The sequence below is a fragment of the Manacus vitellinus genome, unplaced genomic scaffold (assembly GCF_001715985.3).
Source record: "Manacus vitellinus isolate BGI_N305 unplaced genomic scaffold, ASM171598v3 scaffold_7_pilon, whole genome shotgun sequence".
NCBI lineage: Eukaryota > Metazoa > Chordata > Aves > Passeriformes > Pipridae > Manacus > Manacus vitellinus.
Genome location: NW_021940813.1, coordinates 23,413,522 through 23,438,849, shown reverse-complemented (window position 1 = coordinate 23,438,849; position 25,328 = coordinate 23,413,522). Strand labels below are relative to the sequence as shown.

Here is a 25,328-nt window from a genome sequence, read left to right as displayed (position 1 = left end):
AAGGCAGGCTGTGAGCCTGCATTTATTTGTTATCATCGGGAGAGGCATAAAGGAACGAGTGAGCACAGAGCAGGTGGCAGCTCCTCCTGCCCAGCTGCCCCAGCAAGGGAAGCAGGCTCAGGCCCTGCTGCATTCCTGAGCAGGTGAGATTGGACCGCGGACTTAGAAATGTGTTCTGATTCTTTAGTCATTGTATTTTGCAGAATTACCATGAGATACATGCTCGATTCCAGCAGGCAGTCTTCCCTGAAGATACTGCTGGCAGCTCCCATCCCAAAGCCCATCCCTGCTCCCACAGGTCCTGCTGGCACTGCCCGAGCCGGCCATCAGCACAGAGAGGGGAAGCTCAGCCACGGCGTTTCCTCTGTTGGCAGGATGCATTTCTTTTCCACTCGGGGTCACACTTTAGCAGAGAGCCTGCGGGCAGCGCTCCCGTGCACCCTGGACGCCTGGTGTCCCCGGGCTGCCTTGCTGTTCCCATCTCTCCTGACCTGCTTGTGGCACGCGTTAGTTGGCCATACGAGTGTTAGTTGGCTATAGAAAGGGTCAGATCCTGCTGTCCTGGCCAGTACTTTCTACTGCCCCCCTCCCCCCAGGATGTGGAAGGAACAGATGCCAGTATCTGCTGAATAAGATAAGTTGTCCCAAGAGTTCCTTAATTGAGATGAAACTAAACCCAAATGATTCTCTAGCAGCAGTTTTACTTAATCTTGAAGTAATTTTGGCAGCTCACTTACATAGCTTGATATTAAAATTCTTCTTAACCATATTTTTATCTGCTTCTGAAGGATACAAAGCAGCATAATAACATCTTACTTAATTTTTCTGGAGTAACAGATGAAAAAATAGCTGAGTATTGCATCTCAAAATCATAGTCAAAATCTTTTTTCTTTTATTCTATTTAATGTTTAGTTTCTGGGAAAATACAATAAATAATTTTTCAGTCTAGAACAACTAGATGTTACGCTTACTAGTAAAATGTTCAAAGAAGATGAAAAAATAAATTAGTATCTTACTATTTAACTTCAGGGATAAAGCAGGTCTCAGTTTTAGACAAGTGAGAAATTTTCAGCCATAAAAGACAAATGGAATGTGTTCTGCCTTTCCATAAACACAAGGCTATCATTGAAACCAACAGAAGATATACATACACACACACATATACATATATATATATATATATGTACACGTGCCTGCATCAGAGGGCAGAATTTGTCCTAGATCTTACAAAATGGTAGGGTGCAATTGACATCCATGTGCGTTTAATTTTTTAACAAATAGAACTGCAGAATGTTCATTTTTCAAATCCTGTAACTGCAACTTATATGAAACATTAGCATATAAAATATCATCACTGTACAACCACTTTTTTTTTTTCAAAAGCCATTGTCAAAACCATAAAAAACAGCTAATTCATTAAAACCAGTGCTGAGGTTTGCGTTAGCTTTCTTCTATTTTAAGCACAAGAAATCGATTAAAAACTAAAAGGCAAAAGTGGCTCAGAAAATGACAAAGTCTCTAACAACATACTTTACTAACACTTATCTGACACTAGAGTTAATTCAAAACCAATGTAAACAGAATGAGGTACAGATACCAATGGTCACTCCTCACAGCTGTGCAAACTGTGGGCCTTATCCTGCAAACACCACTGGCTCCAGAGCTTCCTCCCAGGGCCAGTCACACGGAGTCCGACCACAACTCCCTGCAGCAGCCCCTGCTGCTGCTCTTTGCAGGAAGGGGTCCTGTGACCCTCATGTCATGCACCAAAAACATTTAAAGTGCCTCAGATTTCAAACTGATGCAAATTTACATTTCATTTCTTTAGAGCTGAAAAGGTGAAATAGCTTATGTAAAGTCTTATATAAATACTCCTTTAAAACTGTTAGAGGTTTTCTATTTCAAGGTAAATATAATAAAATATTTGAACTGCTTTTAAATTAGGCAAATAGCATTTGTGCTGCTTTTTGTAAAAACGCAACAATATTCCTTTGCTGTAAGATATTTTATATATTTCCAGTCACTCTTCCCTTTATTTTACAGAAAGTAAGAGGCAGAGCTATTATAATTTTGTTGGTGCAATTGCCTGTGAAGTTCTGAAACAGCCCAATGGATTTTTTTGTCATGACACTGAATCTTAAATTCATCCCTTTCCACAAGACTTTCCTCCAGCTTGTTTTATTCTCCTTCTTCAGTCTTCTCAGCTCCAGCTGAATTATCTGCCTCATACTTTTTATCAAGAGCATCTTCAAAAGGTTTCCCACTGCAGTCATAGGTTTTACTTGTAGGTCCCATATGTGTTCGGATGCGAGCTCCTGGCTGGTATAACTGCATGGCTGGGCGATCCTAGAAGGAAGGAGATGTGGTTAATGCTCTCAGAAACCCATGTGAGACACATATGTGGGATTTTAAAGTTTTGAATCTTTATGAAGAAAGTAGATTTTTGTGTTAAATTACTTTACAATTCATAAGACCCAGGAAAAAAATGGAGTGTAATGAAAATTGACTGAGTATTCGGTATTTATGTTGTTTTATAACACTATTCTTGGGAACCAAGCATTTTGAATAAATGAAGAAAGCTGTAAAAATTAAAGATCCTATAATACATTTGACATAAACAAGAAGAAATACTGCACACAATTATGAAATATGGTATTACAGGTAAAACAAGAAAAATGTTGCTACTTTCACTAACATCAACTGAGAACAATAGCCTGTGCACTTGCAACTCTGCAGATGAATGACTGTGGCAGGAGAGCCCTCTCACCCGTGACAATGACAAATATTAAATATAAGCATAAAAGCCCAAGATAAGCCAGAGAACAATTTAGCAGGCATCAGCTAAAAAATTATCCTCAACTGATCATCAAGTATTAGCACAATTTAAACATGCAATGCACATTTGAATTATACACATCAAAATAAAAATTGCATAGTTATTGCCCTACTTCATCATGCCTTCCCATACTGACTATGAGAGCAGGGAATTCATGCACTGGTAATAAAGTAAGTAAAATTTGAGCATGGGCAGATTCTGTGAGTGACCCCATCATACACATGCTGATCTGATGATGGGAAAACGGAAGAAGGAGCCAGTTTACAAGGAAAAGACACTTCAAACCTGCAAATGGTGATACTTCATAGCTCTTGAGATTACTTTTTATTCTTGAAACATACTGTTTAGAAACTCTGCTTAAGAAGTCTTTTACTATTAGGAGTATTTTACTCTCACAAATACCAATTTTTAATGTTATGAAGCACCTGAAAGCTCACCAAAACCTGAGCTTTTTGATCAAAGACTCATGTTAAGTTTAGTAAACAGCCTATTTGAAGACAGTGGCAGAGCACTGAAATTTTCCTACATTAAACTATACTAATTTCCAACTGCCATCATAATTTGAAGTCATTCTGGTCTTTTGTTCTTTCATTCTTTTTTCTCATTCACAGTATGCATTTTCCCTTTTCCTTTCTTTTTCCTTCACCTTTGTCTTTTTTTGCTCAACTTTTTTTCTCCTTCTCTTTAAACCAGACGTCAAGATTCACTATTGGGCTTTACAACCAGATCATTCTAGTTAGTGCATTGTAGTGTGGTATAAAATGTGATATAAAATACCTTTCTATATCACAAACAGCTGCATAAAACTAGATCCTCTGACAAGCAGTGCCCATTAGAAAGTTTATGATAAAGGGCCCAAATGACTTTTCTTACCACAGACTCCATAACCCACAGTTTGCAGGAAAGATGGCACAATGTTACTTACACTGGACATTTCTCATTTACTAATTAATTCTTACAAACTTCAGAAAGAAGCTCAATCTCTGACTGAAAATTTGCGTTGGCATTGTCAGTTCTATACCTAAGTTGTAAAACTAAGGTTTACAACTAAACTTTACAACTAATCCCCTAATCTTACCTAGGTGATAAATATCCTAAGGAAAAAGGTCACCAGACTGTAAAATACTTTACTGATAGTGCTTATTTTTTTTAGGGAACATATCTAGAATTTGAAGTGTGGACTAATCCAGAGACTCAGCGAGCTACCAGAAGTGTCATGCAAAGAAATAAAAAGCAGGCAGCTTCTTAACTCTTGCCAAAAGGCCCCCAAGACCCACCACCCAGTTCCAAGGTTGCAGATTAATTTGCCAGATTTCAAAAACACCATGGCAAGCATGAGGAAGACTGTTTTTCCCATCTCCCTGTTTCTGAATTAGCCATTTTTTGCAGTTTGAGCCACTGATGTATGTGGAAAGTAGCTAATGTGGATATGCAGATAAAGTTCACCCATCCTGCCCAGCTGACTTTTGCATAAACAAAGAGCGAGGTGCACCAGGCTGTCTGTGTTTGCACCAGGTGACTTCCTCACACATACAGTGAGTCCACTTGGACTTGCTCTGTGCACACTCCATACAGACTCATTCTGCACATGACCAGTCTAATCTTGCCAGCCTTAGCCCACATCACACATCAGTCACCTGGTTTGAAAGAAGAGTTTCACATGCAGAATAAATTTCTACCCGAAACAGTGTTTCAGTCATCTTTTGTGGAAAATCCAGGATCACAAGGGAGAGTGAATGAGGATCACAAGGAGAGCCACACCCTGAAAAGACTCTGGCACATCCATGAAATCGGACAGCCTGAGAAAAAACGATGTCCATATGTCTGGGAGACAATAAGGGACAGCTCTACTACAAACCCTGCCACAGGTCCTGCTGGCACTGTTTTTGCATCTGTTCTTTCCCTGACAACAGCTATGAGGATAAATTTATCCAAATGAAATGACAGCCTTTTCCTACTGGCAGGTATGCAATACTGAAGAATTCACTCATTTACACCCTCTAAATACAATGGTCTCTGAACTAGCTATGTAAGCCCTTATAGTTGCTCTACCAAGCAATGCCTGGCAAATCCATAATATAATTACTTTATGAGCTGGGTAATGGAAGTACATTTTTAAAAGACTAATATGCCACAGTTTTTAAATTTCATTACAGATCAGAAGTGCAACAATTTTTAATACATTTATAAAATGCAAGGCTCCAAGAATAGTGTTCTAAAAATGACAGGGTTGAAAGGAAGACAGAAAGTCGCCTATATATTGTGAATATGAATGAGCACAGACCTGTAACCTTAACTTATTTTAAGTGTTGTCCTCTGACAACAACCCAGAATGAAGTCTGGGTTTTACTGAAAATGAGATAAAACGATTTCTTCCTGAAAAAGCATTATCATGCTGAGTTTGCAAAAGTTAAAACCTGTGATCTTGAAGCATATTTAACTAATGAAAGATTATCCTAAATGAATAAAAGAACCTTATTTCTTATGCGCTCCTTTTTGGATGCCATGTCATCACACTTGTCCTCTTTACCCAGTTTGTCTACTGCCTCCACAGTGAAGCTGTAGTTGTAGTTCCCTTTCTTTCCTCTGTCTTGGCTGTATCCTTTCCCCCATTTCAGATCTTCTTCATTCCTTCTCATAAACTTGTCAAACTCATAGTGAGTTCTATGCTTTCTGCCATCATCCAATCGATACCTTTGTCTTTCAGGTTCTTTTTCTCGAAATCTTCTCTCCAAATCTCTTTGCTCTTTGTCACTATCATTTTGTGACCTAAGAGTATGCATAAAAAGAAAGAAAATCCAAGCAATTAACAGTAAAAAGAAGCTGCTGAAGGAGACAATACAAAGCCTGCCTTTGACTTCAACAGTAACTAGACGTGTTATATGGCAAGGTTGCTTTCTTCTCATTAGAAAGGGGTTATATGCAATTTTGCTCAATGTCTCAACCATGGATGTCCAGCCCTTGACCATGCATTCAGTTCAGAATAGCAGACAAAGCTTTGCAAGCAAAATCAGACTTTTGTGCAACTGATGTGGGAGGCCCATTCTTCACTTTCTATCCCTCTCTGAAATCCTATCAATAGTTCCATGCTGCATTATTAGCTCTTGTGGCCTGGTCTTGAGGTGAGTCATGCATATAAGTAATCCCCTGAACAGGAACATTCAAGGCTGGAAGGAATTGTTCGGGTATCATGTATCAATTTGTAAAGTTTTATGACTCTTAACAAAAATTATTCACTGACACTGCAACTTGCAGAAGACATTTGTGAAAATGGATACTTATGTTCTAGGCTTTTGTTTATTGTGTCTCCAAGTAATCTAGCCTGCCTTTGCATATCTTATTTAGGCAAAAGACCATTACATTACCACAACATAATACTCGATTTCTGCTATGCTGCAATGGGTTTATATTATAAAGACTATCTGTAACATTCATCCTGTCTGATAAAATTCCCAGCTTTCTTATTCACTTCATTGTTCCACTTCAGCAAGCAGGTGCTTCTCTCATACAGCCAAACTGCAAATAATTAAGAAAGATTACAGAATAGGTTGAACTTTAAAAGGAATAAATACAGGTAGTTCTTTTTATATATTACATATGTATAAATACTTAATATAAACTGAAAGAACTGAAAAAGGAAGTTACTTGAGAATGGAGATTTTCTAATGGTGTAGTGATCAAATAGTGATATGCTTCTTATTTAGAATTATTTAATATCAATAAAAGTGTATCTATATCACCTTTTTTATTTTTTAAGTAACAGAACTGTGAAAATTGTTAGCATCTGCCATGAACTTAGGCATTGGTGGGACTGCTAAGACAGGGGGCCCATCTCAGGAAGTGCTGGAGGTCACAACAAAACCTGAATGAGAGGTAAGTTATTCACTATTTCAGCAGACTGAGCTCGTGTCAGCATAACACAGTCACCAAGTGGAAGCAATGTCCCAGCTGTCACAGACACCTGAATCAATCAGAATTACAGAAATACTGTATCTATAGCCTAGATACATATATGAAAAATACTATGTTAGTTCTCAAGGGGTATGTGAGTTGCTTTGTTTCATGTTTAATATGCTATTCTAGACACTCTTAGTCCTAGCAAGGGTCAGGGCATGACCTTCCAAAAAGTCAAAAAGACCCCCTTGATTTGTTGCTGTAGCATTGCTTGGTACTTGTCTGTTCCCTTGCCTGTTACTGTGGTTGAGGAAGGAATGGATGCACCTGGAGGTAGGCAAGTGATAGGGACACAAACTCCAGTTCAAGAGTGGTTAAAGTAGCTTCCTAAAATTCAGTCATAGTGAACAGGCAAGCAAGAGTGGACATGGTGGGATAAGCCAATACAAAGTATAGGTAGAAGAGAAAGTTACGTAGCCAGAGAAAGCAGAAATTAATGGAAGTAAAGGGAATGGAAGCATACTTCTTTTTGGTATATTTCCAAATCTGTATGTGATCATGTACACTTATGCAAATACTGAGATTTTGCTTTGTGGTAGAAACGTATTGCTACTGAGCCTTAAACATGGTTTCAAACATACAATTCGATCTCCTGCAGGTAGAGTTGGAAATTACAGTTTATTGCTGATTTCTGAATCAGTGACAAAGTAGTTTCAACTTTAAACCTTGATCCAGCTGAAATAGTTCATAGCTTGCTACCTACCCACTAATAATCACAATGAAATGAGCACTTGGAAACACAAGGTAACACTGTACCAGTGCAGCCAAAGGGATTCTGTTTAATGCCTGGAAAATCTACATTAATGCCTTATTAAACTTACAGGATCAATTGTAAACAATGTTATATGGCACCACCAAAAAGCTTACTGCATAAAAAGCCAGGGCAGTGGGGGAGTCACCATCCTCAGAGGTATTTAAAAGACCTGTAGCTGTGCCATTTAGGGACATGGTTTAGTAGTGGACTTGGCAGTTCCAGGTTAACAGTTGGACTCAGTGATCTTAAGGGTCTTTTCCAACCTAAACAATTCTGTGATTAGTAAACAACCAACTTGCCCTTGCAATTGTTTCTGTTGAGCCTGTTCTGTTTCCTTTGTTGAAGAACATCAACAAAGGAGTTGCTGAATATTTTCAATTTCCGTTAGAGAATAGGACATGGAAATTTTCAGGAACTTCCAGGACATACTCAACATAAGGAAACACTGAGCCTATGCTTGAAGTCCTTAGTCAGAAACAAAAAAAAGGATGAATAATGCAAGTAGGATATTATTTGTGACCCATTTATTCAATTAGTAAATTCAGTTATTTTATTTTCCAGTTTCTTTATTGTTCTATTTGTCATTAGGAGAACATTTGCAGCTCCTACATACATCTCATAAAACCTGAGAACATATGTGGACAAAAGTAAAATTTAAACTGCTTAGAATAAACAGGTAACCTGCAAGGCTCCCAGAGCATAATCACAAACTTCCTGTCAGATTTTATATGTAATACCTTAGGTAACTTATTAAAATGCTAAAGCTTGTCCTTCTGTACTGCAAAGCACTTCTGAGAGCTTAGCTGGAAAACTCAACTGAGTTTTATTCTGAGTTTTATTAATCTTTGTTATGTATCTTACACATCTTATGGGTGAATCCTGCCTGTGATGAGACACACGTACCAGGGGACAAGCGAGAGAACCAACTGCTGAAAACACTTGTAAGATGATACATTCCCCGGCTACACCAGTAACAGAGCTGAGCTATGCCCCTTGTTCCTGCCAGCACAAATGTAATACAAAAGGCAGAGGAGACAGAGGCAGCCTTTTGCATGTACCTATCCTAAGGCTGTCTGACACCACAACTATTCTGCCATTCACTCATTTATCAAACACAGTTCTATGTTTATTGCAGCAAACCCAAGTGTGAAGGAAGAGTGTGGCACCTTAGCCAGTTTAGTCTTTGACATCAGTAATGGAAGGAGGGCCTTACCTGAGCTCTTGATGGGGAACAGGTGAAATGACAATGAAACACTGAATGACTTTTCACGCAGAAATCCTTCCAATCTGGGATTTTATAGCATTTCACAAATATCAAATTGCATCCACTAATACTGCCACCAGGTCAGGAAATTATTACGAAACACCTTTTACCGAAAGGACAGTAAGAGATTTGTTCACACACTGAATAAAACTGGTTCTCTGGGGATAGAATATGTTGTCAATGCACCATTTATATTTAAGCCTTGAGATCAAAGCATTTATGATCTAAATTCAATTATAAAATACAAATATTACTTACTTTTCCTTAAGTTCTTTTAGTGAACTCTCCAAAGTCTTGGATTTTATACTCCCAGATCCAGGTGATTTATCCCATTTGTTTTCCTCAATGTCAGCTTCTTCACCTTTTTCTTTGTGCTTTTCACTGGCCAGTTCATCTCCTTTTTCAGGTTTCTTGAGAAGCTAAGAGATATTTGTTTATATTATGATGTAAAATTATTCTCCTCTGTTGTAACAGACATTTTAACAAGTATTAAATATATCAGTAACCTGCTAAGATTGGAGATATTTAAATACTAGGAATGTATTTTACAAAGTATAAAATTTAAAAGTTATTTAGAAAGGGCAGTTTACTTTTGCTAAGGAGTGACAGTCATTGACAGGCATTCAATTGCACACTTATAAATATGCTGAGAATACTAAAGAGAGCACTTACCTACTCTTCTCTCCTAAGTTTTATATATAAAGACATTATTATGGTCTAAGGTTTCTTAGAAATCATGTAACAGAGCTCAGTGTCATTGCCAACAAAATAAGAAGCAGAATCTCTACAATATTACAAAGAGGAGGATTAATACTTCACTCCTTGAAATATTATATATAAAATGTATGTCACATGAATTACTTGGGATAGACTGGCACGTAGAAGTAGGTGCTTAGTACACCCTGACACAAATACAGACCGAGTAAAAAATTATGATACTAGCAGAAAAGATCTCATTACATTTTCACCTTGAAGATAAGGATTTTCAAGAAGTCTTTTCCTTTCAAAATAACCCACACAGGGCTTGAGCAGTGTCTAGCATTACAGGAACAATCTTTACAGAAGGACCAACTGTCTCAAACTATTACCCTATTATCAGGACTAAGCAGAACATCTCCTCAGTCTTTTCAAGCCACCAGATTTTCTGAAACAAGCACTGGTTATTCTTCTCTAATATTTAAAACGTCTATAATGTTTCTATCAGGAAATATTTTCCTTTTCTTTCAGAGACAGAACTAGCTTTCGAGATCATATCACCCCTGATATGTCACATATACAGGTTTTTTTTGGACAACCAATTTTGGGTAATATATTTTAAGGATTAAGTCCCTTTTCTTCTGAACTTCTAGAGTGATTTTCTTTATGCCTAAATATGAAAAATATGTAATTCACCTTCAGAATTTACTGGTTTTATACTTTCAGGTGAAGGAAATTGTTTGCCACGAAGAAAAGAGGAAACGAGTCCACAGTTCTGTGGCTTCTCAGCACCACAAGATCAGGAGTCAGTCTGTGTGTCCTTGCGTTACGCTACAAACTCTTATACAATTTTCCTTTTCAAAATGGCCTATAAGGCTCTTCCAATACTAGAAAATTTAGTTCAGATGAATACTTTTTATCTATGTCATCTTATACAAATAAAGTTTTATCGGTTCCAACTTCATAGCACAAGATACATCCTCCTAAGTGATGTTGCTAAAATCCATTCATATTCTTGCAAGGCAGCGCAGCCTAAAGTTAGCATGACTTTGTTATAACTTGGTTAAAGCTTTAATACTATTAAATAATTTAACACTATTAAAATACATCAGTTCTTGGCATAAATACAAAAAACTCTCTGCACACGTGGTCAGATGGAGATTTACATGACAGAAAGTTTTTAAAGCCATATTTCACAGAAACACAGAATCACAGGATATTCTGAGCTGGAAGGGACCCACAAGGATCATCAAGTCCAACTCTCAAATGAATGGCCAGTTCAGGGATAAAACCTGCAATAATCTTCCAACATGTTAGCACAGAAGAATTCGGTTGTCAGGTAATGCTGGCACAGAACACAGCAGTATAAAGGTATCTGAATTACTTGCTGTAACTGCAGCAGCACATCACTGTACCTAGGGCCATTAGTCACACTTTCAAACAACACTACTTACTTTACATTACTCTCCCTTGCAGACAAAACTGGTTTGGTGCCTCCACACTGTGCTGTCGTACACTAAATAAACATTGAGATACCAAAGAACTTCTGGATAACTTCAAAGGAAGAATAATCTTTTTTTTATTACGGTACCTTGATCCTTATTTCTTTTTCAGAAATTTTCTTTTGCTTCTCCACTTCTTTCCTTTTACGTCTTTCTTCTTCTCTGCGCTTCCTCTTCTCTTCCTCCCGCAGACGTTTCTTCTCCAATTCTCTCCGCCTTCGTTCTTCTCTTTTCTCTTCTCGTATTCTCTGAAAAGTTCAAAATGATTCATTGTAAATTGTCCAATGGAAAACCACGTGAAACATAAATGTTGAACTTCAGGCAAAAGTCTGAACGTACCTGCTTTTCTAATTTTCTATTTTTAATATATTCCAAAAGAGGTGTTGTTCTTCTAGCTAAAACACAAAAAATTTGTGATATAGTGTTCAACTCCTAGAATATGTACTCATTTCTTTATTTTAGTACTAACCCCCTTTTTTCTAGCTTTATCTGAAAGGGAGCTAAATCATGGATAAACCTATTTGTTTCATGTAGTTTTGAAAGCATTACCATCATTCTGCTTTAGAAACACTTTGTTGCTTTTTTTGCTGTTAGCATTAGAAGCAACAGAAATAAATTGCATGATTAATGTTTAATTAAAGATCCTATCTTTATACCATATCTTTTCAGTTCAAGAGAATGGCTTTTCTCACTTAGAATGGTTATTTCACCAAAAAGGAAAGAAATGTGTTCAGCATCTTTTCCTACTTTTTACTTTTGTACATCAAAACCTAGCTATATTGTTGTTCACAAACAGCCCATATTACTGTAATCTCACATAGCATTTTTCAGTCACAGATGTCAAAGTACGTGATGAAGGAAGCATTTTCAGTCTCATATAACATTTCCATTTACCTGACTTTAGCATTCCCCTCTCCTTGCAAAAACAGGAGGAATAAGAGATAAGTAGTTTGTCCCAGGTTACATAACGAAGTATCAGCAGATTCAATACAACTCTGGCTTCTCAAATAACAAATAAAACATCTCATTTACTGGATCACACAACAATTCTTATGTTAAAGAGCTGTCTCCACACTCTAAAATCAAGTCACCCGCCTGAACCAACCCCCAATTCTACAAAATACTGGAGAACATCATCAAATTATTCATCATATACAGCATTTATGACTGTCAGTACTGAATTCAGACTTGAATTCGTGTACTTAGAGCTGTGAATAGTTACAACAAATTTTGTCAGTCTTAGGTGTCCCAGGATAGAAAATGTTTGCTACTTGAAATTGCTCTACAGTTACATTAAGGATTCTCCCTCAAACCAGAAAAAAATTGCACTACTGGAATGCGTGACAGGATTTGGAAGAAAAAGGAAAAAAAAAAAAAGAAAAAAAAAGAAGAAATTAAAATAAAGTTTTCAACAAATTTGAAATGGCATAACCAAAGTCTGGACACAATTCATATCCCAAAAACATTTAAATCTTTTTGCCTTGAAAGTCGGAATATGCTGGAGGCAACCCATTCATTAATAAGGAAACTTTTTTACGCAGTTATGAATAGACTGATAGGAAGGCTGATAGGATTCAGTATTTATTTTTATCAACAACCAAAAAAGATTGTTGATTTGCCATTTTCCTCTCTCTATCCCTAGACTTCCCATGCTGCCCCACCCTCCTCACATGCCTATACTTTCTGACAAGTGTTAGGTCCCCAGAATCCTCCCTTCCAGTCCCTCAGATCTGCAGCTTTGCCTTCTCTCTCCTGCCCATCTGAGCAGTGTCTACCTGTGGGCACTTCTATACGCTGAAGGAGATCACAGATTTTAACTGGAAGGTCTGGGCAAAGGATAAGCTGCACTGAGAGCCCAGAACTTGACCCTAGTCATGACTAAGGCTGTGGTGCAAGAGGTTTAATGAGAAAGTATAACTTCAAGTTCAAGGGAGAGAGGCAGTGTGATGAGTATTATCAATAGAGGAGGGAAAAAAAGAATGTTTATCAAACCTGACTCTTACCCATCTTATTTATGGTCCTTAATACAAATAAAGATATGAGAAGTTTTTTCTTAAAATGTTTAAAGAATTTTAGAGGAAAATAAATTGCTTAATGAAGTTTTGTGTCAGCAAAACTTTTTACATTTTATCTTGTTCTCTACAAACAAGCCAGAAAAATGAGCTTATCTTCATAATGTTACTGAGAAAATCTCCTTTATATCTCTCTGTCACACTGAAACTGATCAGCTAACCCATCTGACATAATGTATAAAATATGTTGCTTCACAGTAACTCTACATGGAGAAATGCTGAGCATACGAGGCCCAATTTTGCCAGCGAAGTCCTGGCATGTCCTTCATTGACATCAGGAGGAGTAGCACCTTTGCAACTCCACACACAACTAAGCCCTTACATAATTTTGCTATAAACATGTTACAGTTTTGAATGGCAGAAATAATAAAGCAACTAATTTGATTCCCTGAGATTTAACAGAAACAAAACACTAAAATTCTTAATGTAAATCTGCCTTCAGCCAATACTGTTATTCTGAAATTTGCAAGTCTCAAGACTAGTAATTTTCACTGATAGAATATTTTAAAGTTAAAAAATCTTTCTTGAAATTGTAAACTTTTTGGAAATCATAAATTTCTAAGAAGATTTTGACTGCTTTTACTTTTCTGTCAAATACTAGGGAAGATTTGGGGTAAACAAATATTGTTGCGTAACTTCCCTATCTAGAACAGCAATAAACAAGTTTTATTATCTAAATGTCCATACTACTAACATTTCCATTTCCTCTAAATTGTTTTAAGTTCCAAATGTCCCTAGTTAACTCTCAAACAGCAGTAACAAGTGACAGGACAAAAGGAAATGGCCTCAAATTGCACCAGAGCAGGTTTATACTGGGTATTAGGAAAAAATTCTTCATGAAAAGATTGTCAAGCACTCAAACAGGCTGCCCAGGGAAACAGTGGAGTCACTGATCCTGGTGGTATTTAGAAGATGTGTAGATGTGGCACCTGGGGACATGGTTTAGGACTTGCCAGTGCTGGGTTAATGGTTGCACTTGATGTTCTCAAAGGTCTTTTCCAACCTATTCTATAATTCTAATCAAAAGAGGTGTCTACTTTTACACAAAAGAAATAACAGCAAAGGTCATTTTTTTTCCCTACTCAATTGTCACACCTAGGGAAAGACTAAGTGTTCTGCATGTTGTCACTTAAAGATACAGCACATCAATATTCCATGTCATCCTGAAAGCTGCATACCAGCACTGAAGATTTCAGTGTTGACCTTACTTAAAATTCCCCACAGGACTGTGAAAGTCATGCTGCATGCATACAAAAAACAAGGTGTTGCCTTACTTTCAGAGCTTTGCCAGAATTTTGACCGTGAGAACAAAAAGAGACCACTTCATGTTTCTTAATAAAAGCAGCTAATATCAGGGATAAATTTTTAAGTATCCAGTTATTTTATATTTTAAAAATAAATCTTTCATCTATTAAGACATCTGTAAGTATTCAGAATTATTGAGGAACTATTTCTGAAGCCACCGCACATGGAAAAGCTCAGGTGAAGCCAAGTGATTCCAGGCATAGAGACTTAAGAGAACAGACAAAAACCCCTACTACTTGGCTGGATAACAAAAATTTAACTGTGGTAATCTAAATCTGTTAGACTGAACAGGTCAGTTCTAGCAGGTAATATAAAGATATTTAATACTCTCAATAATAAGAAAAATCAAGAAAACAGACCAATAAGTTCCCTTGTTTTGGCCTCAATCTCTCCCAAAAGAATCTCAGGATTGGCACAGATTTTCTCTTCATCAGCACAATAACTCTCTAAAAATTTCTTATATTCTGGATCTGTGAAGAAAAATTTTTGAATTATATTAACACTTCGCAATGCATAACAGAAATGAAATATATTTTCTACTGTGATGCCAAGAAAATATGTTTACCATCTTCAATGCTCCCGGCTTTGGCATCTTTCTTCTTCAACTTCTTTTTCGAAATCTTCTGGAATGGAGCAAATTCAACCACTGCAGGATACTCCAAGCCTTAAAAGAGATCAAACCTTAATATTCTGATGGGGAGAAACATTCCCTAAATTCATGTAAGATTTTCACAACTCTTGAAACGTGTGGAGCAGTCTTACTTGAAATCAAAGGTGACTGTTTCTACAACTACTAAACTTCTAATGAAAAGTTACACACAGAGGTATTTTACATTGAAACCAAAATAAATTTATATTTTAATTACATATAAAACATTAAATATTTTTGGATATGCTAATAAGACTGTCAAAATGAAGATTATTGTTATACAATAAAATTCTTGTATTATCATTTTTAATTTCCTTCTAATTATTCACAGATATTGGTTAGAAAAATTTACCTCAAAATCTCAGTCTGACAAGTAATTAAGTCCTACTGGGAAATTAATCTGAAACTGCTGAGTGGTTTCCTAAAGCTTCGTTGCCTAAAAGCTTAAAAAATAAATAAATGCTGGGTAATATGCAATAAAACAATATACCAGCTCCTTTCAGAACAGTAAAACTCAGCATGTAGAATTGTGTGAAACTTCTTTTTTTCTGTTTATGATGGACTATGCAACTTTCTGCCTGTGTTTGTTGGCAAGGATTCTTTTCTTTGAATTCTGCCTTAAGTACTGGATTTTTCTTTGGACTGGAGTCAGAACTGCGTGTAGGTTTTGAATTTCACCTGGTTTCCACTTCCAGCAGGTTCAAGATTACACTTAGCTCAAGTCCACTGAAAATTTGTCTTAAATCTGCCAGAACATTTGCTAACCATATTGAACCTGCTAATCCTTGTTTCATTTTTACCCTCATAAGTGCAATGCCACCACAAGTCTCACCAGAGGGCACCTGTCATCAAACCTTGCGGTCTTTATTTGCACAAACAATCCTGCCAAGCTGGCCAGCTGTGTCCAAGTCAGTTTTTTTTATTTCCCAGAATATTCAGGACTGAATATTCTGGCTTCACTCCAGCATAACACTGAAAGACCTGCTGAATTTAGGCAAAGTCAAGTCTTAGGAGAATCATAAAAATAGCTTCTTTCTGGTTTTTCTTCTTAAAACGTCCAGAATTTGAAATCCAGGAATCACACACTGCGAGGAATGTGTTGTTCTCCATCTCTACAAAAACAATCCAAATCTGATGGATGTCAGAAGCAGATAAAATATTTCAGGTAGGAAATGCTGAAGAGGAATTAACAAATTTGGCAGAGAGTTTCTTTAGAGATCAATCTCTAGTAAGAGTGGGCAGGACTACTTTTCACAGGACCACTGCAACACCAAGTGTACAGAATAAACAATGTCTATCTAAGAGACCCACAAATCTCAGCCTATTTTATAGAACCTACGCAATTTTTTACAGAAGGTATGGCAAGGAACTACTAAAGTTCTGCTAACCCACTTTTTGTCAAAGGCAGTTTCACACTACTATAGGAGACTCGGGTTTATCCACCATTACAGACTTTCTCTACTGCTGGGCAAACTTTTGCAGATTGAACATTTTAAAGCTGGCAATCAATTATGTTGTTCTTGTTTTTGGAACTCAACTCAAGATGTCTGCAAAGGCCCTAAAAATTCAAGTTTGACATGTCTTAAAAGTGGGCAACTGAAACGTTGAAGGTTTCCTCTTGCTTTTAAAAAACAGGAGTAAGTGGCATAAGTTTATCTCACAGAAACACATTGAAGATGTAACAATTCATGCTCACAATGTGTTCAGTTCCTGTTGTGGTGAACTGTGAAGCTTGCACAAGCTAATTGTCTTAATAGCATCTTGATAATGTATTGCCTAAGGTATAAGAATGCACATAAAGCATGCACACCACAGACAAGCAAGACTGCATGGACAAATACATTTTGCACTTTATTATCAAGTGCTAAATTTTAACATAATGTAATTAACTGCATATTGAGGAAAAAAGCAAGCATAATTAGCAAAAAGGAAGTAAAATAATGTTCTAAAATGGTATATGTATATATATATATATATACACCTAATATCTTACAAATAGTCCAACCTTTATTGTCAATGAAGACATAGCCATCAAAGCGATCTCTAAAAAGAAGGATGTCCTCAGGATTTCTAAAGTTAATGTATGCTCTTGAGTAGAGATGAGGATAAAGGCTGCAACAAGAAACAAGTTTATTTCTGTTATTTATTATTCTGTTCAGGACTAGGGAAAAGGTAAAACTAGGAGGATCTCATTTTAATTCTCATCTTCTTTGAGAAACTGCTACCTTAAACAGTCTTTACATGTATGTATCTAACTATATATGACAAAAAGTAACTTAACAACTGAGTTCTGTATGCAACTGTGAAATTTATTCTGAACTGAAACAAATATTTCTAGTTTGTTTTGTCTCCCTAATTTCCAGAGCATATACTTCCAATTGTGCAGGATCAAAACTTGAATATTTCATGATTTCAGAGACATGAGTAACAGCAGTGCATTTGGGGAACTTCTTGGGCATGCTAAAAAAAGTGTTCTATCAGTGAAACAGGCAAAGGTAAGTAAAAGACCACAGTGAAGGGGCAGTTTCCAAGCTGCAACTGTATTTAAATATATGTCCACCTTTAAGAAAGAATAAATAGCCTAATACTTGGCAAGATAATCCACTGAATTAAACACAAATAAATAAACTCCATGTGCTATCATCCCCATGTTATCAATATACACACAATGTCTAGTTGTGAAGAACAGCTATTCTGAAAATCCAAAGAATTTCTAGCAAAGGAAATGGGTACTTACTTAAAATAATTTTGATTCTTCATGATAGAATCAAGTGGCACAGATCCCACTCCAAGAGTAAATATTTGACGTGCCTGATAAACACCTCAGGGTTGGCACACCATAACCACAATGAAACTGAGGCAATTTAATGGATTAGCACTCATCAGCTAAGTTATTGTAAGCCATGGTCTGTACATGCTTTAAATCTCTGCAACTGTGATACAAAACAGTTTGGCTTAAACTGCCTTAATGATGACTACATGTTACATCACGTTTTTGAACAAATCTTAACATAAGCCCATAACTTTAAATACCTCTGCTCATATACTGTTGTCATACCCCACCTGCCTTCAGACCAACTCACCACCAGCAGCAGGAGACAATAAACATACACAACTGCAACTGTATTTCAATCCCATAGCCATTTCAGAATCAGATTTCACAAGTGAGAAAGAGCAAAATCATGGGTTGGCTCACAGGAATCTTTGCATGTGGCAGCTCAAAGCAACACTGTTGCCAAGTAATTTTTTATTTTTAAAATATGCATCCATATGGATTCCACTTCCAGTATTAGAAGGAGACCATAAAGACCACAAAGAGACAAATCATTGTCAATAACCAATGATTTCATAAACACACCAAATTTGTGTTTGATTTGTGTTTCCAGCCAGGAGAAATGTTTAAAAAAACTAGAGGGCTTTTTTCATTTAGATGTTTTGCAAAAACCAGCTACAGACTGTTTCTACAGCATGAAGAGGATAAACTCTGTACTTCTAAGGAAGAGCAATTTTATCAATTTATACCTATTTTGACATTCTAGGATGGGAACAGAGTGAACTGTAAGCAGGTAACTGCAAAAATGTCTGCTAGGGCATGGCCAGTGCTGAAAGATGCTACAGTGGCTGCGGAGCTACTGCCAAGATGCAAAGCAGATGTAGCAAGCCAACTTCCTTCTCATTGGCTTCAAAGAAAAAAAAAAAGGATGAAATTTAACACTTTTTATAATTATTACATACAGTTAAAAATATATTTTAAAAAGGCATAGGAGTGTAAGCAAAGGAGGGAACTTTATTGTGTCAATCTATAGCTGCGCTTGAAGAAATGTCTCTGTGTTGCCCAATGGCTGCAACAGTGAAGAACTTTCTGATAACAGGCAGCTCCCAGAAGGAAGTAAACTTCCTTCTCTATCACATTAACAGGACTATGCTTATGTTGCATGTTCTTTGATGTTTAAATTAAACGAGGTCTGATATTACAGATTGATACAATTGATACTTGAAGTGCTGAAGGTTCACCAGACAAAACCAGGAATTTTGAGGCAGCATTATTTTTCAGGCACTTCTCGGCCTCAGTGCACAGCAAACAGCTTCATCATATAGTTGGATTTTCTTTTTCCTGCAGTAACTTAGAACCTTATGGTTGGACACATAATCATAATGAAACAAAACTGAAAAAACACAAGAGTTATTCCTTCTTTGTTTCCTTTAGTTGGTATATCAATACCATCTCTTTTATCTGCTTTGGCAACATATGTATTTTTCCAGCTTTTTCAGCCTAATCAAAGTGGGTATCTTTCAAAACAGAGGAACATTTGATATGGTTATTAAGCACTTATTAGTAAGAAAACACCAGTCTGAAATGTATAAATGGGACTCTGGAAAGCCGAGATTTAGCATATATCCTGCAAATACGGGATCCAATGTTATTGCTATACATTAATATCTTCAAGAACTTCATATGCATCAGTAGAAACATACAAAAATATAAAAGCATGTGCACAGCAGGATATTGATGTACACCACAGCACAGTAAAATACAACTCTCTCTCCATTATTGCTGCAGTGTATCAGGGTAGAAGGCTGCAGAAACAGAGCTAAGACAATGCTTAGCAATTGCAGGTTCCTTCTCTGATGGAGCCACCTCTGGAAGTAGAGAATTGGTTCACATATGCATGCAAGTTAGTTGTCAGAGTGCTCGGTGTGTAAAAACCTCACCACTGAGTGTTTCAAACCCTTGTCATAGACTTCTTACCCAGCAAAGTGTGCAGTGTGCCTAAAAGAGTGCATAAAATTAACATTCTAAGTGGGATGCTAACTAAACCTAGCAAATCGGAAATTCTTAGCACTGGCCTGCATACAGAACATGCAGAATATGCTCCGAGTTTCAGGCACCCGACTTCCAGCTGCCGCTCCCCACGCTGGATTCCCTCTTCACCTATCCACCGAGAACTCACCAGCATGACCACGCAGCAAAGAATGCACAGAACTTCTTCAGAGGCACTCTGAGGCTAATGATCTCTCCTAGGGAGAAACACTCCTGCTTTACTTTTGTTCTTTGTATTCAGTAGTTATTGGCTAAAATACTTTTTTTGCTCTTCAGGATTTTGCCTTCCAGCCGAGTTCTACAGAAGGGCCACTGAACACTCTGTGTCTCCTCCTTTTTTGAAGTGTCTACCAGCATAAATTTCATTCAGGATCTGAAATTTAGTTTTATAATCAGACAGCTGGTTCTATTTTGCCATATGTTTGCTGTCTATAATGCTGCTTTCCATCTGTATAATGTTCTGCACAGATGCACAGCACATGCTGGCATCTCTGGGACATCACTTAGAGCAATCTCTATGGAAACAGCCCAGATGAGTCTGACTGTACAACTTCTTCAGTCCAGCACACTTTTTCTTTGTTTTCTGCTCTGTGTTCAAGGGTATCCAATCTTTTAGGTTACATTTATTTCTATAATATTTAAGTCAATAATTTCTCTAAGCCTTTTTCTAGTAACTTTAAAAACAAACACATTCTAATTGTTTACTTCTTCTACAAAGTATCTTTTAACACAGTTGTGTAAAAAGACTGGTACACAGGAAAGCAATTTTGAATAGTTATCTACAGTATAAACAGCAAATACAAAAACAGTTATCACATCTTAGTGACTTACTTATCAACTTACAAATCATGGTGGTTATATGTATATAAACATATATACTTACATGTGTATAAACACATAGATACCTACTTCTAAATTTTGGAGTGTCAAGTAACTCCTCCATTCACTTATATAACAATTGATGAGGTAAGTTACCATCTACATGGCCTCCTCAAGCTAAGATCCACTGGCATTTATCCTTATCACCTTTTGTGGTCACTCACATAGTGGATGCAACTGACATAATCTTAAATTAAATTAGTCTTTTCTTTTCACAGTTATTAATGAGCACAATTTGCCTGGCAGAGAAGCAGGAACACTACAGAATTGTGCCAATCAAAGCCTGTCAATTATTCCATCCAGAACACAGTAGTGGTGGTTCCCTTGAAGCTCTAAAAGCATTGTCCCTTCAATGCTGTGGTTCCTGGGTACAAACCTCCACCCTACAGTGTTAATGCTATATACCTAAAATAAACCTGAGCAAAATGATGTGAAGAACCTACAGAGGGAAAAGGAGTGTGCTTTGCAAGAAGCTTTATCACTCTCTGTGACACATGGCATGGCACTATTTGACCAGTTTTTATATAAGCCAAGCTCCTGTTCAGATCTTTACTTTTATAACCTCACACTATTAATGACTCCAAGCACTCAGTGCCAGTCCCAAGGGACGACCCAAGTCCTGTAGGGCCAGAGCTCAATCACTTGACTCAAGTTTTAGAAGACTCAGAAATATTTACCAGTGGACAAAAAGAAAGAATATCTGGAAAAAAAAGTTAATATTTGGAGTCTGAGCACAAAGTCTGTGAGGAAGGCAGAGTCTTTATTATCAACTATAAACAGTGTTTTGTGTGTATTTTGATGTCAATGTGTAAGAGAGAATAAACGTAATGCAGTGAATTGGATGAATCTGAAAAATGAACAAAACACAACACAAGTAATTTTCTGAAATGATTTTACTGAAATGGATGGAACTGAAAAAGCATTATACATTATTAATGACATTAATCACATGAAATTTTAATACGTTTTACAGCTTGTCTATAATAGGATGTGGTAAACTTAAACATTTATGATATAAAGATATTAGAGAGATATTAGAAAGATAAAGATTGCAATAACAGAGGAACTGGAGTCAATATGCCTATCTTGTCTGTTTTGTCCTCTAAGGTGAGATGACCTTAGAAATAAAAATGAAGAAACAGCTACAGTTAGACCTCTCTAATTCTCTTTCCAACAGCAACTAACAGAGGTTGCTTAGAGAAATTTTATTAAAAAGGGGAAAGTATACACTGGCACTTCACCCAATACATAATTTCAGTTACTTGCAGCCTAGGGACTTTGTAATACCAAACTTGTATCCTGTGTTTAACAGGTTTTCATAGATAAATATTTGTCTAAATAAGAATTTGTCTAACTGCTCCTGAAGCTTTTCCAATATCCATCATTTGTGGAATGAAATTCTGACAAGTTCTACAGTTTGACAGAGTGTTGTGTGAAAAAAAAGACTGTACAGAAATATGAATGAGCTCTTAGAAACTTCTGTGACCTGGAGTTACACAGGATGTGGTTAAATTGAGATGTTACAGCTCGTAAGGCAAATTTGTCTGGTTCCACACCAAAACATGTCTGTCCCTTTCTCTTTTCAACAAACAGATCCTCTTCACTGAGTAGCTTCTCCAAATCATTCTCATTAGGTGACATGAAATTTCTTTTCATCTTCCCATGGGTTTATTACTTGTTCTCTGAATTCTCTGGATTGGTTGGCCACTATGCATGTGGTACAGGATCTAGGAAAAAGCTATTCAGTGAAAGAGAGCACATGCCCACCTTGTCCTGTAGCTCTTCCTGTTAGCTGGAACGACGTGAAGACACATCCAGAGGGTTTGCTGAAATCGTGTGAACTGTCCATAATATGACAGATTACTGCAACACAATTCTTTATACTCAGAACAGAGTTCTCTGCTGGATAAGAGGAGACAGACTCGCTACATTAATCTTGTCTCTAACTTTTAATTTTGGGATGTTTCTTGTGTATTGTAGACTGTGTGAGCATGTAAAGTTGAATAAACATGTTGAATAAACAGATGTACATGGCATGTGTCAGCATCAGAACAAAGGGGACGAATGACATAAGGTGATCCTGGGCCAGGCAAAGGACAAATAATCAGCCAAGCCAACACTCTGCAGAACTGCAGTGAAATGCCTATTTAAGCTGTGTAGTTTGCTGAAAGAACCTGTAGCCATACAAACCTCATAAAGGTAAAGCCATTCTGAAAAAATACATCTTTTGTATGAAAACACATTTTTTAAGAAGCAAGATAAACAAAAAAGTGACTATGAAACAGTTCATGTTGAAAAATTCAGACTTACGTGAAAACATTCTTTTTTCTAGTGAGTTTAAATTTGTGAAGGCAGAAGAGAATAACATGACAAATTACACAGCATAAAACTACAGTATCTTTCATTGGTAACGTAACATAGATGCAATCAAACGAGTGGACAGCAAGATTTTTGAGTACTCCAAATTTCATCACATAAGAGAGAAAATGAAACTTTATATACACAGCTGTTGTCAGTGCCTTCTCTTTTCTAAGGTGGCCAACTCCCTAAATTCTTATGCCAGCAGTTTTTCTGGAAAATTAAAATTGTAATTTTTTTAACTGTTTCCTGGAATTTGTGCAGCTAAACACACTGAGAACTGACACTTTTCTTCAGAGAATTTTTGGTTTGCTTTTGATATTTTCTTCTTATCAAATGAACAGCTGGGACAGAAGCCTTAAAGAGACCCATTTGGAAATATGGATGACAAAGTTCAGAAGACAAATGTAAGGAACTACAAAGACTTTCATTCAGACTAAATACTCCTCTTTCCTAACTTCACATCCTTTGTGGTTTTAACAGAACAGTTGAAGCACTTACTATTTTGTTGCTGCACTAACGTGCAACTATTTAGGTGGGTTGGGAACTGTCACGTTTTGCTAAATAAACATTTGTTTCTCCTTGATTGTGGAACTGACTCTGAAAGAACCCTTAACTTCAAAAGTTGGTCAGCAATAAACATCCAAGATCCCCCTGCAGTCAGTGGAAAGAATCTGGTGCGAGTGGAGGGTGAGTCATCGCACAAGACACAAGAAGATGGATCTTATACTTTAGTTTTTCAGAACACATGCAGATGTAGCATAAATGGTGTTTTGCTTTTTTAGTGGTTTAAGTTCCTTCTCTTCTGGAAATTGATTTATTTGAAAGGGAATTGTATTTTACCACTGTGATACAGAATTAATTAAATAAATATATCAGCAATTTTGATCTATTGTAAATCAACCACTCTATTTTTTATTTTTGCATGAGATAAAAATTAATAAAACTGGATTATTTGAAAAAATGAATGAAGTAAATACAAAAATATGTAAGCATACAAAGAAGCTAAGCTCAAATGGCACTCCTGAAAACATTCTGTGATTGTTTGCCCTAGACTGAATCTTTTCCACAGCCAATAAAATAGTCTGTTGAAGTTTATCAATGAAAATTAAAAGAAACATCAGGATTTCAATTATGCCCTTCCATTTTAACACGGAATTTTGCCCTTCTGCTTTAAAATCATCAGTGTAAAAGAAACATCCAGGAATGCTCTCTCTGCATACGCAGCCACTTTTCATATATATTTTTGTAACCCAACAAACATAATAAAAAGGGAAAAAACATGATTTGTAATGGCCTGGATACCTTAATTAGGTTTTAAGCACCTGAAAACCTACAGAAACAGCTCATCCTCACCTGGGATCAGCAGTGCAAAACTCAAAATAATCATGGGCAGGTAGAGGATGTAGCTGTTCCTCAAGCTGTTCCTTGGTTAGACAAGGAGGAAGCCTTCGAATAACCACCTGCATATATAAAAGAAAATGGAGATTTATATTTGATCTAAATACTGTAGAAATGGATGGAACAAGTTCCCTCAGTTTCTACAAGCGTTGTAAAACTGAAGGGTGACTGACATATTCTGATATGCACTGCAATTTAGCCAATAATAAAGGATTTAAAAAACCCAAAAACTAGATATTGATTACATAAACTTTTGCAGTATCTCTTTCAATACAGCAGTATTTTAGTGCCCTCTGTGTCCAGCTGCTCCTGGTAGGGGCTCCAGAGCAGGCTCTGAGGGGATGCTGGGGCTGCCCCATGCTGGGCACAGCCAGCTTCAGCCAGCTCCAGTGGATTCAACCCAGGGAACAGCTGAGCCACTCAGCCAAGACTTGTGACTCTGGGAAGCGTATTTAAGAAAGGGCAGAAAAGGCTGCAAAGCAGTGGGTGAGACAGAAGAGTAAGGAGGGAAAAGTGTGAGAAAGAGCCCTGCAGACAGCAATGAAGGGAGGAGGGGAGGAGGTGCTCCAGTGCCAAAGCAGAGATTCCCACACAGGAGATCATGGTGAGGCACGCTGTCCCCCCACAGTCCATGGAGGACCCCATGCCACAGCAGGTGGAGATGCCCTGAAGGGACCTGCAGCCCATGGAGAAAAGCCCACACTGGAGCAGGTTTATCCTGAAGGACTGCAGCCCACAAAGGAGACTCCCTGCAGCAGGTCATGAACAACTGCAGCATGCAGAAGGGAATGTATCCCACTGTATCCCATGTCAGGGCCCCATGCTGGAGGGACAGA

The 25,328-nt window shown here is 37.2% G+C and overlaps 1 protein-coding gene across 5 annotated transcripts; it reads right to left on the bottom strand.

The window, feature by feature from the left end:
• Positions 1 to 25,328, bottom strand: UPF3A (UPF3A regulator of nonsense mediated mRNA decay). 5 transcript variants are annotated; one of them, XM_018084337.2, is made up of 9 exons: positions 24,448 to 25,321; positions 17,038 to 17,144; positions 14,949 to 15,047; positions 14,743 to 14,853; positions 11,346 to 11,401; positions 11,096 to 11,254; positions 9,067 to 9,227; positions 5,531 to 5,605; positions 2 to 2,346 (listed from the first exon to the last, which is right to left on the bottom strand). In XM_018084337.2, exons 1-9 carry the CDS (start codon positions 24,558 to 24,560, stop codon positions 2,007 to 2,009), a joined length of 1,221 nt encoding a protein of 406 aa, XP_017939826.1. In that variant the 5' UTR covers positions 24,561 to 25,321; the 3' UTR covers positions 2 to 2,006. The 5 variants fall into 5 exon arrangements, with proteins under 5 accessions (XP_017939827.1, XP_017939826.1, XP_017939825.1 ...); XM_018084336.2 differs by having other exon boundaries at positions 2,042 to 2,346; positions 5,311 to 5,605; positions 24,448 to 25,322; XM_018084340.2 differs by having other exon boundaries at positions 2,155 to 2,346; positions 5,367 to 5,605; positions 24,448 to 25,324.

Bases quoted from the DNA above. Each gene is read 5' to 3' on its own strand.
- UPF3A (XM_018084336.2), bottom strand. From the start codon at position 24,560: ATGCAGGTGGTTATTCGAAGGCTTCCTCCTTGTCTAACCAAGGAACAG. The intron at 11,255-11,345 runs GTACGTTCAGAC...TGAACTTTTCAG, and splicing joins ATAGAAAATTAGAAAAGCAG to AGAATACGAGAAGAGAAAAG. The intron at 2,347-5,310 runs GTTCTTTTATTC...CCTTCCTTCTAG, and splicing joins AGGAGCGCATAAGAAATAAG to GATCGCCCAGCCATGCAGTT.